The 16,906-nt window shown below is 39.2% G+C and overlaps 1 protein-coding gene across 2 annotated transcripts in view; it reads right to left on the reverse strand.

Moving 5' to 3' along the window:
• Positions 1 to 4,402: 4,402 nt before the first annotated feature.
• LOC114043176 (T-complex protein 1 subunit zeta-like) overlaps positions 4,403 to 16,906 on the reverse strand; it is a 37,874-nt gene continuing 25,370 nt past the window's right edge. Inside the window, exons 9-14 of one of the 2 annotated variants that reach the window (XM_027862182.1) lie at positions 14,803 to 14,899; positions 14,366 to 14,513; positions 12,988 to 13,121; positions 6,473 to 6,575; positions 5,349 to 5,421; positions 4,403 to 4,600 (exon numbers count right to left, since the gene is read on the reverse strand). In XM_027862182.1, the coding sequence (XP_027717983.1) occupies positions 4,528 to 4,600; positions 5,349 to 5,421; positions 6,473 to 6,575; positions 12,988 to 13,121; positions 14,366 to 14,513; positions 14,803 to 14,899 (628 nt within the window). In that variant the 3' untranslated portion in view covers positions 4,403 to 4,527. The remainder of the gene's footprint in view (positions 4,601 to 5,348; positions 5,422 to 6,472; positions 6,576 to 12,987; positions 13,122 to 14,365; positions 14,514 to 14,802; positions 14,900 to 16,906) is intronic. The other variant, XM_027862183.1, reaches the window with a different exon arrangement.

Below are 16,906 nucleotides of genomic sequence, written 5' to 3' on the forward strand. Positions count from 1 at the left end.
TCCAGCCCTAGTCTCTTTCTTGAACTCCAGTCCCACATCACCAACTCCCTGTTGGACATTTGGAACTAGATGTCTCAGAGGCGTCTCCAATGCAACAAAAGAACTCATCTTGCCCCCAATCCACGCCTCTTCTGCACTTTCCTGTCACTGTGGAAGGTAACACTGTCCTCCCAGTTACACAGATGTGTAGCCTCCCTGTAGAGCCTCCTCAATGCCTCATCCACATTCACTCTACATGTTTACCAACTGCCAGATTTTTCATTTCTTTCTCTATAACATCTCTGAAATGTCCTCTTCTCTCCATTTACACAGCCACCACTATAAATCAAGTCCTTATCACCTCTCACCTTGGCTATTGCACCTAGGCTATCTCCACTCCCATTTGTCCTTCACACAGCAGCCAAAGTGATTTTCCTAAAATGTAGATCTGACTGTGTAACTCCCTTACTCCCCAACTCCAATGGCTCCCTGTTGCCTCCTGAATCTAATATAAAATCCATGCTGTTCCTCACACACAACCCTCCACCTTCCACCCCCCAAGCCTTTTCCCTGGCTGTCCCCCATGCCTAGAATGCTCTCCCTCCTCATCTCTGCTTCCTTCAAGTCCCAGATAAAATCCCACCTTCTACAAGAATCCTTCTTAATCCCAGGGCCTTGTTATTTTATATTTATTCTGTATATAGCATACTCATTTATATTCGTTTGCTTGTTGTCCTCCCCTCCCCCATTAGATTATGAGTTGGAGGACAGGGACTGTCTTTTGCCTTATTTTGCATCCGCAGTGCTAGGCGTGGTGCCCGGCACCAGTGGGTGCTTAACAAATGTTCATTGACTGACACACCCACTCTGTCTTACCTTTAGAAGCTGCCTGATGGTGGGGGAATCTCTGCCTTTGCCCTAGAGGGATTCACCCCAGAAATTCCTCCAGGCTAGGTAAAGGGATTCAGAAGGCTCCAGAACACCAAGTGGGTTGGGAGTTTTAGGAGATACCTTAAGCTTAGGTGGAGCAGATAGGCCTTTACTACCCCAAACTCAGATATTTAGCATTAGTTTCACTACCCTCCATAAGCAGGCAATTATTCTCCTTTTCCTCCCTATCTTTCAGGAGCCATACCCAAAGTTCTTTATACAAGAGTTCCGCTCACTGAGAGGGGCAGAAGGTCCTAAGTCTTATCCCATCATTTGTCTCGTCAGCTGTATTTGCATGATCAACAGCTGGGGTGGTCCAGATTTCCTATCAAATTTCACCAGTTGATCTGTTATTGCCTATAAGATGGCATGCTAGGCGAGGTACATGGCTAAAGCCTGATGTACTCACTGCTCTGGTTGGATTCTACCCAGAAGGCAAGATCTAATTGCTTCTAATGTCAGCTGGTCACAGAACATGGAGGACCCACAAGTAGGGTGGTGTGGAAGCATACCACCAAACCCATCTCTTCGGAATTTTACTCTATCTCTTGCTGACACTTATTGGAGAACTGGCTGCAAAGGGAACTCATCTTTATGGTAGAGTATGGTTTATATAGCTCCCCATTTTGGCCACCTAAAAAGGGACAAAGGACTATCCCCATTCAGGGCCTCTAATTTAAATGGCTTTGTAAATGTCTTCTATCAGATCCCTGAATCAATGGAATTCTGTGGCCAAGAGGATCTCTAAATTGACCCCCATCAGCCTATGCCCTCACCAACCATTATTCTAATGCCTTACTAAGTTATTTAAACTTGTCCTTCACCTTTCCGAGTTCCTTGGTGGTGAAAGGCCTTCTACCTCCAACCTCCCTGTGGAAGAAGTCACCCCTGTGGGTAATAATAGGTAGACCCAAGGTTCTCTCACTATTAAAACAGGCTTTCAGCTCTCAGCCTCACTCCTGTTCCCATTCTCTTCCCTCATTAGCCCTGATACGAGTTCAGCATAATGTTCAGTGAGGCCTTTGGATCAGAAACCATACTTGCCACCCGTGAGTTGGTCCCTGCCCCAACTAGTACAACCTCTTTTACACAGGATGTTACTAAATCCATGAGTTGTTCCTCTGCCTTCAGAACAGAGTCCTTAAAGGCCAAGAGCGCATACACTTCTGTCTCCAGTTGCAAAGTATCCATGGGCAGTTTACTCTCCTTCGCCAGCTCATTTGACATATAAGGAAATTCAGGCAAACAGGATTGACTTGCCCAGGGTCACACAGCTCGCAAGTGTCTGAGACCAGATTTGAACTCAGGAAGATGAGGCTTCCTCACTCCTCAAGTCCAGCACACTATCCACTGTGCCATATCCCAGTTCCTCTCAAATATTCATACTCTGAGCTTTTATGTCTTAGGCAACTGTAAAATAACATCAATGACTTGAGCCTTAGTCCCCTAGACCAGGGCTTCTTAAATTTTTCCCCTTTTCGGTTTTGGCAGCGCTAGTTGGCGTTATGGGACCTGAGGACATGTGCAGTACAAAGTGCGCATGTTGTGTGTTCAGAACCAAGGCTGTAGTGAAGTTGTGGATGCAACAGGGCAAGTGCTGCCAGAAACACCTCGGATTCATCAAGCATTTGATTTTTAATTAATTTTTGGTCATTGTGCATTCAGAAATCTCTTACTGTTGCCAAATTTTTCACAACCCCATTTGGGGTAGCAACCCACAGTTTAAGAAGCACTGCTAGACCAACTAGGTCTCAAGGACACTTACATTGCCTTGGTTAGAGAAAAACCAGCTTGTGTGGCAGAGACATTCCATTCTTCTTGGGCCGTGCAGGATAAATTTCTAGCTCTGCAACAATGGGACCTGATGCCCTGGTTCCCAATCAGATGTGCAGCAAATGCTGCTCCTACCATAGTGTCTTCATGCTTTTATCATCCCGTGCTATTATTATTCCGAGAAATCCTCCAGAGGATCTAGCCAACAGGCTGTAGATTTTTCTCTTGTTCTTTTTAGTATCTTGGGGGTACCACTGTACCACTCAAGCTGTCGTCTCATTCTTGCTACATGATCAGCCCATTTCCTTTTCCCACAGTTCCTATTCATCTTGTTCATTCTGAATGTGGAGAGGTGAGAACCAGATGCAAGATATATTGAATTTGTCACTATAGTCAAGAGAGGCTCTCTCCCGTGTCCATGTATACATCTGATCTGGGAAAACGGTAAAACCTTCAGCCTACCTCCCTACATCCCTTATGCACACAGAGTGGGGTCTGATTGAAGCTCCATTTGTGCAAGTTTGTTATTTCAGTCAAATACTAGTGCATGCCCTTGAAAAGAGGTTACCATGGGGACATCTACTAGGAAGTGGCAAGTGTAACAAGAAAAACAGCTAGAATATCTAGGGACTGCATTTGTAGAGAAAACCAAAATAATCCCTTCCAGGTTTTAGGGGCTAACATCTGGGAATGCAGTTACCATAATTACCCATTGACTGAGTAACAACTTTTGAACGCTAAACTACTTGAAACCTGTTTCATCTCAGAAGCCACTTAAGCAGTTATTTGAATTAATATTATAGTACTTGTTACTGATTACTTGTAAAATATATAACCTTAGACTAGTTTTCTATCTCTGACTAGTAACTGCATAGCCAGGACATATATAACATGGCTTAACAAATTAGTTTAAAACAGGCTTTATCCATCTCTTCAGTCTACAACTTTTTCCTATTAATTAAAAGAAGGCTAATCTTGACCCATTGGCTCAACATAAGGAAAAACTTCCTGTCAATTAAAGCTAACTAAAAATGCCGTAAACTGTCTTAAAAGGTAAACGAGTTCACTATCACTGAAGGTTCCAAGTGGAGGAGTCTCATCGGGTATGCCCTGGAGGATTCGTGTTTCAGATGGCGATTATACCAGGCAAATTATGATGTTCCTTTCAACTCTAATATTTTATGATTCTATTTCTACATTTAGAAGAGAAAGTGATGGCACTACATTACAGAACAACTGTTGCTATTAAAATGAAAGTAGAGGAAATCTAATCCCAAATAAGAAGCCATATGACTCTCAACTGGAATCCTATACAATATCAATGATTATGGTATGTAAACTCATTTCAGTAAGAATAATAAAGATGATGATGATGATAGTTATTATCATATTATCTCATCTGATCTTTACAAGAACCCTGAAGTATTTATTAAAGGTATTATCATAGCCCATTTTATAGATGAGCAAACTGAGAGTCAGAAAGGCTAAGTGATTTGACCCTGGTCACATGGTTAGTAAATGTCAGAGGTGGGATTTAAACTTAGTTTTCTCCTTTACTCCAAGCACAGAACTCTCCACCACACCACACTGTAATCACCATATTGGACACTGTGTTATTCAACTGGAGGTTTGAGTTCTACAATTAAGGTTGTTATCACACTTTCTTTAACATAATCACTTTTCATTCTATGAATTTCCATGAAAAATATTTTAGAACTAGTTTAAAACGAACGAAGGCAAAAAAACTGCATTTATTTGTAAAAATTCAGAATGTATTGGAATATATGGGCAACTGCTGCACAGATGTACTGAAACTCGACTCCCAAGGCTGGTTTGGAATTCAATTCATCCTTTGAGAGAAGACATACCAGCTCGCATAATTTCATCAACCAAGAGAATGTTTGTAGCAATCACTGTGCTAAAAAAACAGATGACAGATTTAGTGATGCACACCAACCCATCTTTCCTCCCCCTACCAATCTTCAGCTACACTGGGAACTTCATTCTTCACTTTTTATTAGTATAAGGTTTTTGTGAGCCAAAGCTAGTGCAAGCTATTAAAAATAGAAATACTGTCCCTATTTTCTTGTTTAAAGTACCTCTATCAACATGACCTGTGAGCCTGAACTTAAAGCCCTGTAATTTATTTGATATTCTCCCTCCCTCCCTCCAACCCTTTCTCCCTCTCTCTCCCTCCCTCTCTCTCTCTCTCTCTCTCTCTCCCTCTCTCTCTCCAACATATATATATATATAAAATGAACATATATGTATATGTACATATATATTCATTAGTGATTTAGCAATGCTATTATTTTAAAGATTCTCCCATTAGATTGTAAGTTTCTTGAGGGGAGGGACTATTTTTACCTTTCTTTGTATACCTAGTACTTAGCACAATGACTGGCACATAGTAAGTACTTAATAAATGCTTGTTATTGAATGAACAGGGAAACCAAGTTTTTTTCTTAGAGGTAAAAATAAAATTACTGGAAAAATATGGCATAATCTAAGAATGAATATCAATTTTTTTCAAAAATACCACATTTTCTGTTTCTGAATCTAACTGGAAAAGTTCATAGAAAATTTTAATTCTTTTTTTAAAGAAAAAAGCTATCAAATAGGATCATGAAAGTTTTTCCCCCTTCTTCATAGAAATCCAGCCTTACCAAGAATGAAGGAGCTGCTTTTTCACACAGTAGTTGTCCCAAATTCCTGATTCTGCTGGTAGTATTGGTGCACCTAGAAAGTAAAATAAAGTCTCTTAACACTATTGTCATACATTTATGTTCTCTCTTCCAAAAGGCTAAAACTAAATAATAACCAAACATACTCCCATATAAAATCTGCTACATTGAGAGGAAGAAAAAATCCTATTCCAAGGGAAAAAAGACAATATTAGAGATAAATAGAAAAAAATACAGACCTATTTCTGATAACTTTAAATGTGAATGGGTTAAACAAGCCAGTAAAACTAAAAACGACTGAGAGATTGGATAAGAAAACAAAACTCCCATAATCTATTTCTGACAAGAAACACACCAAATAAGGATGGGAGGATTGAAGAAAATCTACTATGTATCAAATGAACAAAAAAAGAAACCAGATATCAGACAAAGCAAAAACAAAAATTTACAGTAATAAAAAAGGTAAAAAAGGAAATTACATTATGCTAAAAGTATAGACAATAAGCTGATATCAATATTAAAATATCCTCCAAATGCCTAGAGTCTAAAGTCACAAAAGAAGAAATAACTCAATACAAGAAGACATACAGTAAATACAATAGCAGCAGAAGACAAAGTTCTGGACAAATCCAGCAGAAAGATAAGCAAAAGAGAAAATACATATTTAAACAAACTGCTAGCAAATCAGAGCTTAAAGGCATATGGCATTTTCTAAATGGGACTGGTAAAGAAAATACAAATTGCTCAGTACCACATGGAACATTTACAAAAAGTGACTACGTATTAAGACACAGAGATATTGCAAATAAATGATAAAGACAGAAATAGTAAACACATCCTTTACAGACCACAATGTAATTTTTTTTAAAAAATGAATTCAGGGAGCACAAACAAAAGACAGACTCAGATGGAATCTTAATGATAAAATCCTAAGTAATGAGTTGATTAAAGAGCAAGTCATAGGTACAATTAAAAAATTACATGAAAGAAAATCATAATGATAAAACAACATAGCAAAGTTTCTGGGAGACAATTTACTACATTGCCTTAAAATGAATTTCTTTAGTAGCTAATGATTTTGTTCATGATCAGTACATTTCCATTACCTGTGTTCAAATCTACACCAAAAAGTTTTCCTGTTTCTGCATGTTCTGCCTGAATTTTTACTAGTGTTTCTTGGATATCAAAGCCAGAATTTTGAGCAAGAACCTTTAATATATAAAGAAAAAAAGTATATATATGAATGTCAAGTGGTGAAATTAAAAATTTGTCATTGTTCTCTAGTTATGAAGGATAGATTAAAAAAATACTATCTTAATATATCTATTTTTAGAAACCCAATTCCTCAGTTCAAGAAGATATCCATACTTCAGGCTGAATGAGATAAACACCAAGTTTCCATTCGGCTCTAATCACAACATTGATTAAGTGCCTACTATGTACCAGGGGACACAGCTAGGGAAACAAAGACAAAAATAAAAAGGGTCTAAATCATCAAGGAGTTTTATATTCTGGAAGAAACAAGATACAGCAGTGTCGTGGAAACCCAGAGAGGAGAAAGAATCAAGAAGACAGCATGTACCTATATAAATATATACAAAATAAGTACAAGGTTGTTTGATGGAGATGAAGAAAAGACGCATGTAGAAAGTGACTCGAGCAATATTTGAAAGAAACTAGGGCTTCTGAGACACAGATGAAGAGAGAATGCATCCCAGGCATGAGAGACAGCCAGTACAAACCAGAGACATGGGAGGAACTACAAGAAGGCTGCTTTGGTTAGATCGTAGATTGTAACGCTAATTCTAAAGAAATGTAGTTCAACCAAGTTATTAGGAGTTTTAAAAGCCAAACAGAGAAGTATTTATTTTATTCTTTAAGCAATGGGAGCCACTGAGGCTTCTTGAGCAGGGGAGTGACATGGACAGATCAATACCTTAGAAATATTAAGTTGTCAGATATATGAAAGATGGCTTGGAATGAAGGGAGACTTGAGGTAAGAAGAACAATTAAGAGACTATTTTAACAGTTGAGGAGAGAGGTAATGAAGGTCTAGGCTAGGGTGGTGGCTTCTAACTATTCAGAATACAGACTTGAGAGCTGCAGGTAGAAATGCCAAGATTTGGCAACTGACTGGATTTGTGAGTGTGACATGGGACTGACGCTCAGGATCCCATGGCATATAGAGATGATAATTAAACCCATGGAAGATGATACAACCCTCAAATTAGATAAGAGAAGTTTTGAGATAATTAGATAAGAGAGTTTTGAGGAACTCCTACAGTTAGTGATTGTGATATGATGGTCCAATAAAGGAGACAGAAAAGGAGCAGTCATTCAAGAAGAAAGAGGAACAAGAGACAGCAATGTTAAAAAAAAAAACAAACAAACAAAAAACAAACGCAGAAAAGAGAAATAATCCAGGAGGAGAGAGAAGTCAACAATGCCAAAGGCTGTACAGAGGTTAAGAAGGATGATGAATGAGAAAAGGCTTAGATTTGTCCATTAATAAGCACAATGTAAGTATTTCTGTATATACTGTAGAACAAGAGAGAATTGTGCATAATACTGCAAATCTCCATTACATAAAGTGTGCTTTTCTTTTTAAGTATGTAAATTCCTGCTTATATGTTTCCATAGGACTTTTTTTCAGTTTTCTTCTCTTTGGAGGTGGGGAATGGTGGAATCTTTTTCCTAGCTCCACTTCCCTCCTTCCCCCACCTTTTTTTCCTCACCTCAAAAACTGGAAACAAAATAGAACCACTGTAACAAATACATATAATCAAAGCAAGCAAGTTCCCAAATTGTCCATGTACAAAAATAGGTCTTATCCTACGTTTTGAGTTCATCGCTTCTCTGTCAAGGAGCTGAGTAGGAGTCTGTTTTCTAAGGACTAGCTTCACTATGGACAAAGGGCCTTGTCGCCAATAGGATGACCACTTGGTGATGACATCTTGGGCCATGGCAAACTATGAAGCAAACTAAAATACAAAATGCCTCCCAGTCCTGTGCAGCCTCCTTCCAATTTTGCAGTCATGGAGGCAGAGTGGCAAAAGTGGGGAAGGAAGGTACAGAGGGCAGTAAGATCAGCTTTGGGGCAATCTATAACTCTAAATGTTGATACTCTAAATGTGACAGCCTTGTCCAATGACCACCAATGGCGCTGAATCATCAATCTTGACATTCTCACTATCAACAAAACCAGAAGAAAAAATAAAGTTGTAGCTAAGGAAGGTTGGCTTACAGATATTCCTTTGAGTAATAAGGAAAGAGAATGGGAAATTGGGTTTTATTTTTTATTATATATACAAAGTCAATTAGAAATATTATTCCACAGAATATTTGATCATATTGAATTGTGGTCCTCTAGGCAAATATCTACAAAAAGACCACCATAAAAATAACTGTAGCTTATGAACCAACAAACAGCTGCAGGGGATGAAGAGGTAGAAAAATTCTACAGGAAAGTGTATAAACCCTCCAAATTAAATTACTAAGTACTCTGACAATGGATGGCTTTAACACAAAGGTGGAAAGAGGTCAGAATGGTGAGAAATATATGGGAAAGCATGGCTCAAAAAGAAGAAATAAAAGGAAGACTTAGAGACTCCACAGAAACCTCACACCTTTACATTATGAACATTTTCTTCAAGGAAAAAATCTGTAGGCTCTGGACATGATAAGCACCAATTAATATAACAAAAACTGAAATTGATTCTACTTTAACAGGTAGAGCTATCCCTGAATTATCTCTCTGTGTACGGTCAGACCACTGACTTATCCAAGCAAGTATGAGAATAAGTAAAAAGCAAGAAGAAGAAACAGATGTCACACAATTGAAACAACTCAACACTGAAATATTTAAACAACTGGTCATGACAAACGGGAAATGAACAACTAAAATTACATCAACATCTATAATACTTTGATACAGAAGTTCAGCCTATGTAAATTAATTGCCACACTAAGAAGATCAAAGGAGCACAGAAAGCACCTGAGTCAGCAAACATCTGACTGACTGCCAAGTGCAGAGATGACAGCAAAAGACAACACTGGCATAGAAAATAAACTCATTTCTAAGACCTCCTGAAGACAGCTATGACTACATCTCTGTATAAAGAATACTAACTTAGCAATTGCATATACAGATTGGAGGGTGGAGAGAGTGGGGACAGGAAGACCTATTAGGAAGTTATTGCAATCTGGGCAGCTGATGATGAAAGTGATGTGTGAAGGAGAAAGGAAGACAGGAGTATGAGAGACAGTAGAGACGGAACTGATAGGAACTGAAAACTGCTTGAATATGAGAAGTGAAAGGATGAATCAATCAATCCAAAAGCATTTAGTAAGAGCCTACTGTGTGCTAGGCACGGAGGATACAGAACAAAAATGAAAGCCCTCAAAGAGCTTACGCTCTATTAGGTGGAAAGAACAAGTATACCTATAACTACAAAGTATACACAGAGTAAGTACCAAGTCGTTTTGGGGGGTGCTAGCAGCTAGGACGATAGAAAAGGACTCATAGAAGGTGGTTTTTGAGCTGAGCTTTGAAGGCATGTAGGGATTCAAAGAGGTGGAGGTGAAGAGGGAGGGCATTCCAAGAATGAGGGACAGCCTGTGCAAAGGGATGGGGCCAGGAGATAGAACGTATATACTAAAAACAGCAAGAAGACAGGTCAGCTGGTCCCCAGTGTTAAAAAAGAAGTGATATATAATGGGAGAGTGAATAAAATCCTGGTGTCACTAACAAAAAGAGTGAAGTCAAGAGGAAAAACATTCAGGAGGAAAGATAATAAACTTGTTTTTTGACAGGCTGAGTCTGAGGTAGCAATGAGACATCCAAGCACCAAAGTCCTGCCAGTGCATATCTGCTTATGCTTGTCCTTGAAGAAGAGACACTAAGCCCCTCTCTATCCATTGCAGAGGTGGGAGACTATGGGTGGAGAATACAGCATACACTACCAGATCCAGGATATTGGTTACTTTTGCTGAACTGTTTTTTCTCCTCTTTTTTATTGGTGTTACAAGGGATGGTTTGCAGGATAGGGTATAGGAATGGGACATATTTGAAAATAAATATAAAGGCAAAAGCTGTCTACAAAAATTCAGAATTTAAAGAAAATACAAGTGCAGAACTCTGAAGAGAGGAGAGGGCTCAAGACAAGAGAAGTGGTAATTACCTGCATAACAGCAGTGGCTGAATTCTTGAGAATGAATGCATTTGCCTAGTTAGAGAAAACAAAGGACAGACCTTTGGGGAACATTCACCACAGAGGTATAAAGAAGAGGATGAGGAGTCATAGAGAGCTGATGGACTACCTCTTAAATGACCACAATGAACAAGAAGAAAGAAGATAGTGATGCAGAGGTATTTCAGGAATGAGAGAAGGGAATTAAGGTTTCTCATGTCAAATAGTATAAATATCACTATGTTAAAAGACTAAGCCATCTATTGTTAACTTTGAGGTACAGGCATGCAGTTGGAGACTTGATAAAATAAAAGGTTTGGAATAGTCACTGTGGGGAATGAGACAGGAAGTCTGGAAGATCAGAGTAGAAAACTGGTCCAGAAGCTATAAGGGCCAAACAGAGATTGTGTACCATCAATCTGTAGAGAGTGAAATCAGCTCAATTTCATGACTTCTCAAAATACTCAACAATCCAGAAACAGGAACAGAAAAATAACCTGATGACAGAAGTTACCCAAAGAGCTCAGCAGGCCAGAAATAGAATAAGGTTGGAGGAACAAGGAATTCTAGCATCACAGCTAGTGAAGCCAGCTTGGGAGAACAGGTATAGGTTAAGATGAGTGAGAGGAGATTTAGTGTGACAACAATGGAAAGATAGAAAGCCATGGCCAGAAATTGGAATTTCAATAGTCAGGATCTCATAGAAGTCATAATTCCAAGATGGTGAAGTCTAAGGTGTGACCATACTAACATGTTGCTGAAATGGGTTGGAGTGGGTCATTGGAGGTGAAGAATTGTATGCTCAGTTGTTAAGAAGAATCATCAATATGCATAATGAAGTACATGAGGATGCCAACAGAAAATGGAAGGAAAGGAAGGAAACAAGCATTTATTAAGAGCCTACTGTGTGCCAGGCACTGTGCTAAGGCATTTGTGCTTTACAAATATCTCAACTGAGCAAGGTAGAAAGGAACTATAATAAAATTAATTCAATTATATAGCACTTTCTCTAACAATACTCTAAGGTAAGTCATGCAAGCACTATTATCCTGTTTTATGGATGAGGAAACAGAGGCCTTGAGAGGTTAAGTGATTCACCAATGGTCACAGAGTTAGTAAGAGGTAGGATTTGGGCCCAGGTCTCTTGACTCCAGGTCCAACAGCCTCGCCCCCACACCCTGATGCCAAGAGGCAGGGACTGAAGAGAGGTCTGAAGCATCAAGAGTGAGAAAAGGTTGGCAAAAATGAATTGTACATACTTCCAAAGAGAAAAGGTAGTTGAAAGGTGTTGGCAAGAAAGATGGTCTGGAAGCAGTAGTGGGGGAAAAAAAAAGAATGTGTCAGGCCCTCCTCTCAGCCCCAAGTCAGAGGAGAGTGGGGGAAGTGGGATCCAGTGGGGAGGGTACAGTAGATACAGTGCCCTCAAGACAAGAGTCAGAGTTTTGTTTATTCAAATTGTGTGGAATAAATGTGAAATCCACAGATAATGGTTTAAAAGATCAGGATTAGTGAAGTCTGTCAACAATAAATTTTATTCCATATTTACTCACTCAGCGCATACCCATTACTCCAAGTTCTGAAGGGGAAATTCAAGAGCTCCTCTCCCCTCTATGGTTTTCCCTTTTTTGGTAGATATTGAGTGCTTCCTATAATAAATCTTAGCCATGTTAACAGACATGTATTATCCAGGAGACCATTATTTATTATTCCTGCTGTTTAATGAGGGAAGAGAGTTCAATCTCTGACTCAGGGCTTTGCAAATAATGGACAGTTTTTGCAGTATTTAGAATAAAGGCGTGCTATTTTACTTGATTTCCTTGTAAAGTCTGAATTCAACCTAAAATAATTTATTAGAAGGGGTAGGGGTGGCATATGTCTCCCAGTGGTGGTTTGAATCCAAATTGTGGCAAAGAAGGTTTCCTCTATGTTTCTTCTGTTTCTCAAAAGAAATCTGGCATCTCTTTTTTCTGTAGAAATGAAAACAGCATCTCAAGTCATAGCTGTCCCTGACAAATCTGGGCTAGTAACGGGGGGCAGAGGAGGGGAGGCTAAACATCCTGAACCCCTCAGTGCTAAAGAGAAATTGAAGTTGGTGATACCTCAGCTCTGGCCAACAGAGGATAAGAGTTCTATGGTTATCAGTACCCTTTCAAATTGAACCCTTTATGAAGAGAACTTCCAATGTTGTTATCTAAGAAGCCTCCCAGGAGAGAAATTACCCTCCCTCATGAAGCTCCTCACAGTGTTCACAGCTATCACCACATAATTTCCCCCATTTTAGAAGCAAAATATCTGCAAATGAAGAGGGAAATTGTGAGTTAATGCAAGTAAATACATGTATCTTTTTATTATGCCAGCTATTAGAGATACCCTATGATTACTTAAGCATCTTTCTAGCCACCTCTCCTCTGACCAACAGGATAGATTGACACCTTTGGAATAATGAGCAATGCATCAGCAAAAGCCTGGACTCCAAGGCGGGCTCTTCCTTTGACACTGGATTTGTGTTTGACAAGAGCTTCAGATATTGCCACTTCAACTGCACCAGCACCCGGAACTACACAGTCTATTGGAAAGGAAAAGAAACGATTGACAAGACATACCATGCAGAAAAAATATAAAAGAAAGCAATTAGCGTAGTCAAGTGTGTGCTATTTTTCACAGATATCTGAATGGTGTTTAAATACGCACAGAAATCTGACAAGTTAAAGTTTCACAGCTCAGTGATTACGAGGTTGCCTCATGGAGCTCTAAAGGTAGAGGCAGTTAAATAAATAATTAAACATGGTACAGACAAGGGACTTCAAACAGAACCTCTCCCTCTCTTTCCTCTTTCATTGTTTACTCCCTCATAACTGAGGCTGAAAGAAACATCTAGATAGCCATCCTGCTTTATTTCAGAGTGTCTTCTCTATGATTAAGTTTCAGAGGTGGTGTCTCTTAAGGACTGATTTATTCCTTTTTCTCTCACTCTCTCTTAAGGATACTTTGCATTATCATGTCAAGACAGCAGATAAGCTATCTGGTGGTCAGTTTTAATTCTTGATTTGGGATGATTTGAGACGATTCCTTCAAAAGTGACTGTGATGACAGAATGTTGTAGTAAAAACAACATTGTGTGTGGAGTCAGAAAAACCAGGGCGAGAGGCCTGGCACCAAGACTGCTCCAGAACACTGCCCATGTCACAGCTTCTCCTAAACTTCAGCTTGGCTTGCTTTCTTCCTCTATAAAATGGAGATAGTAATAACATCTGTCTGGCCTCCCTTACAGGGTGGCTGTAAAGGATCAAATGAGAGTCAGTAGGGGAAAGTGTTTTGAAAAACTATAAAGAACTAAAAGGCAATTTTAAATACATTAAAATATGTTCACGTGCCTTTCATAACTACACACTAATTTAAAAAGGAGTCCATCATTAAAATAGAAAGTACTGATTTGAGATTGGTGTCTCACTTTATGGCATACAGGATACCACAGTATCATAGTAGATTTCTTAGTGTTAGGAATAGGGACTAGACCTATGATTTCTTGGTAGAGGGAACACCCAGGTAAAGAAACACCTTCTACCAATGCAAGTCAGAACTTTCTTTGAACTTAGCATCTTAGCCAGTTGAGAAGCCTAAAGTACTAGGAAATCAATTGACTTGCCTAGGGTCTCATAGCCAGGCTGTATTAGAGACAGGACCTGAACCCAGTTCTTCCTGGTTTTGAGACTAGATCTCTATCTCTACGATATCTCACTGTCTCTCAGTGGGTTTATTACTTTAAAATTGCCTTCAAGGAGTTCATGAACAAAACAAAAGGTAGCTTACGATCATCAAGAGCATTTTTGACAGCACGCAGTCCATCTCTGATCGCATCCTTAATTTGTGTGAGTGTGTGCTTATTTGGGCCTTTTACCAACAGGGTTACAGAATGAGGGTTGTCACATTTCTCGATGAAGGTGAACTTTTCTTCCCCCTAAAGCATAGCCAAGATGTCACATATGTTCTTCCATATGGTTATGAAATATATGCAATTCCCCCAAAACTTAAAAAATTCATCATAGGCACAAACTTTACGTGGCTCTTCTTGTTAGACGTAAATAAAAGTATTAAAAGTAGCATTTGGTTCTTGTATGTGAACACAACCAAAAGTTACATGAATAAGTTGTATATGTTAATATCTGTGTTGTGCAGATTTCAAACTGCACAACTTGACAGTTTCGTGATCAGTATTCAAAAATTTACAGAAATAAAAAAATACTTACTAATGTATACTCATAAACAAGTCCAGCATGGCCCAAGCAATCTGGAGTGAGGTCATCAAGGGAATTCATCGCAATCCCACCACAAGCAAGAGTCAGGCTGAAATAGATGTTACCAAAGTTTTAGTTAGTTCTAGGAAGTTCCCAAAAATGTTCTAATCATCTTAAAAGTGCGAAATCATACTGCTAATAAGGCAACATTGCCACAACGCTTTAAAATTCAGTTTTAAGGAGAAGATAGAGCCAAAGTGGCAAGGTAGCTGGAAGCAGTACAGTCAGGCTGCCCCCTTCCCCACCAACAATTCCTTCAAACTGACCTAGAAAATGCACCAGACCAAATCCTGATTGGGAAATTAAAAATAAGGAATTAAAGAATTAAAGAAAAAAACAACAACATAGTAAATTATTTTTCCAGCCCAGGTTCACATAGGAAGGCAGCCAGAGTAGGAAGATACATAAGAAGTCGGCAGTCCCTGGTGATGGGATTTGGCCAAGAACCATAGCACAGAGCACTGCGGTTCAAGGAGAGGCTTGCACCAGGACATATCCAGCACAGAAGGGCCAAATTTGTCCAGGGTGCAGAAGGGGTGTAAACTAGAAGCTCTGTTGATTACCACTCAGCTCTTGCTCACAGACCCAGAGATTATTGAAAGGTATTTGCAGCTAGGGGTAGCATTTCAGGTAAGGACTGGTAATGGGCCCTAGGTTATATAATAAAGAAGGAGTACACTCAGAAGCAAGCAACATCTGTGTGTTTAGGACCCCAGGAACAGAGCAGGGTCTCAGTTCCAGCCTCTAGACCAGTCTTAAGTATACAGTACATGAATCCTAGACCAAAGGGGAGCCTTCAGTTCTGACACCCTGAGCCTGCAGAAGTATTACAGGAGCAGTCTAATGGAACTCCAAATGGGGCCAGCTCATAGGCCTGGTGCTCAGACCCAGACCTATGTCAAGAACTTGCAGAGCTCAGACCAGAAAGGTCAGAAATCAGACCTCACTCTGGAGCACACCACTCTGGGAGCAGTGTAAGCTTGCAAATCTCCAGCCTGAGCTATTCCTGAGATCCTGAAATAATATAATACTCAACAGTCCAAGAAAGCAGCATCAGGACCAGAAATGACCTTCCCTCCAGAAGGGCCCTAATATAAAGCCCAAAGTCAGGCTGGAAGAACAAACAAGTAAAAGAAATCACAACAAAAAGAGGTATTATGGAGAGAAAGGAACTCAAGGCAAAAATGCAGAACAGAATGACTCTGAAACATCTATAAGCAAAGACACAAAGGAAAACACAACTTGGGCACAAATTCAACTAGATTTCCCAAAACAGCTAAAGCAAAAGTTTTTAAAAGAGTTGAAAATGTTTGTTTTTTATTTTATAAATTAAATGAAAGGGCTAGAGAGGAAAACTGAAAAAAAAATAAGAGTTATGGAAGAAAAAATTGGAAAGGGAATTAACAGTTTGGCACAGGAGGTACAAAGCCTTGACCAAGCAATAAACTCCCTGAAAATTAGAAAACAATGACTCCATAAACAACAAGAAATGTTAAAACAAAGTCAAAAGGCTTTAAAAAATAGGAGAAAATGTAAGGTATATCAAAACAAAAATAACTTACCTGGAAAACAGATCAAGAGAGATAATTTAAGAATCAATGGACTACCTGAAAGCCATGACCATAAAAGAGCCTAGCTAGACATTGTATTTCAAGAAATCATAAAAGATGAATGCCCATATCTCTTAGGACCAGAAGGCAGTGAAAATAGAAAGAATCCACCAGTCACCTCCTGATAGAAACCCCAAAATGAAAATGTCCAGCCAAAATTCAGAGCTCCTAGGTCAAAGAAAAAACAGTACAATCAGAAAGAAAGAATACAAGTGGTGAGGAACTTTAGCCAGGATCACACACAATTTAGCTGCCACTCCTTTAAAGGAGCCAAGAGTTTGTGATATGATATTCCAGAAGGCAAAGGATATAGGCTTACAACCAAGAATATCTTGCCTAGCAAAACTGAGTATAATCCTACAGGGGAAAATGCACTTTTAATGAAATAGATGATTCTAAGCCTTCTCAATGAAAAGACCAGAGCTGAGTAGAAACTTTAAAATTCA

Source organism: Vombatus ursinus, unplaced genomic scaffold (genome assembly GCF_900497805.2).
Source record: "Vombatus ursinus unplaced genomic scaffold, bare-nosed wombat genome assembly UNPS02014768.1, whole genome shotgun sequence".
Lineage (NCBI taxonomy): Eukaryota > Metazoa > Chordata > Mammalia > Diprotodontia > Vombatidae > Vombatus > Vombatus ursinus.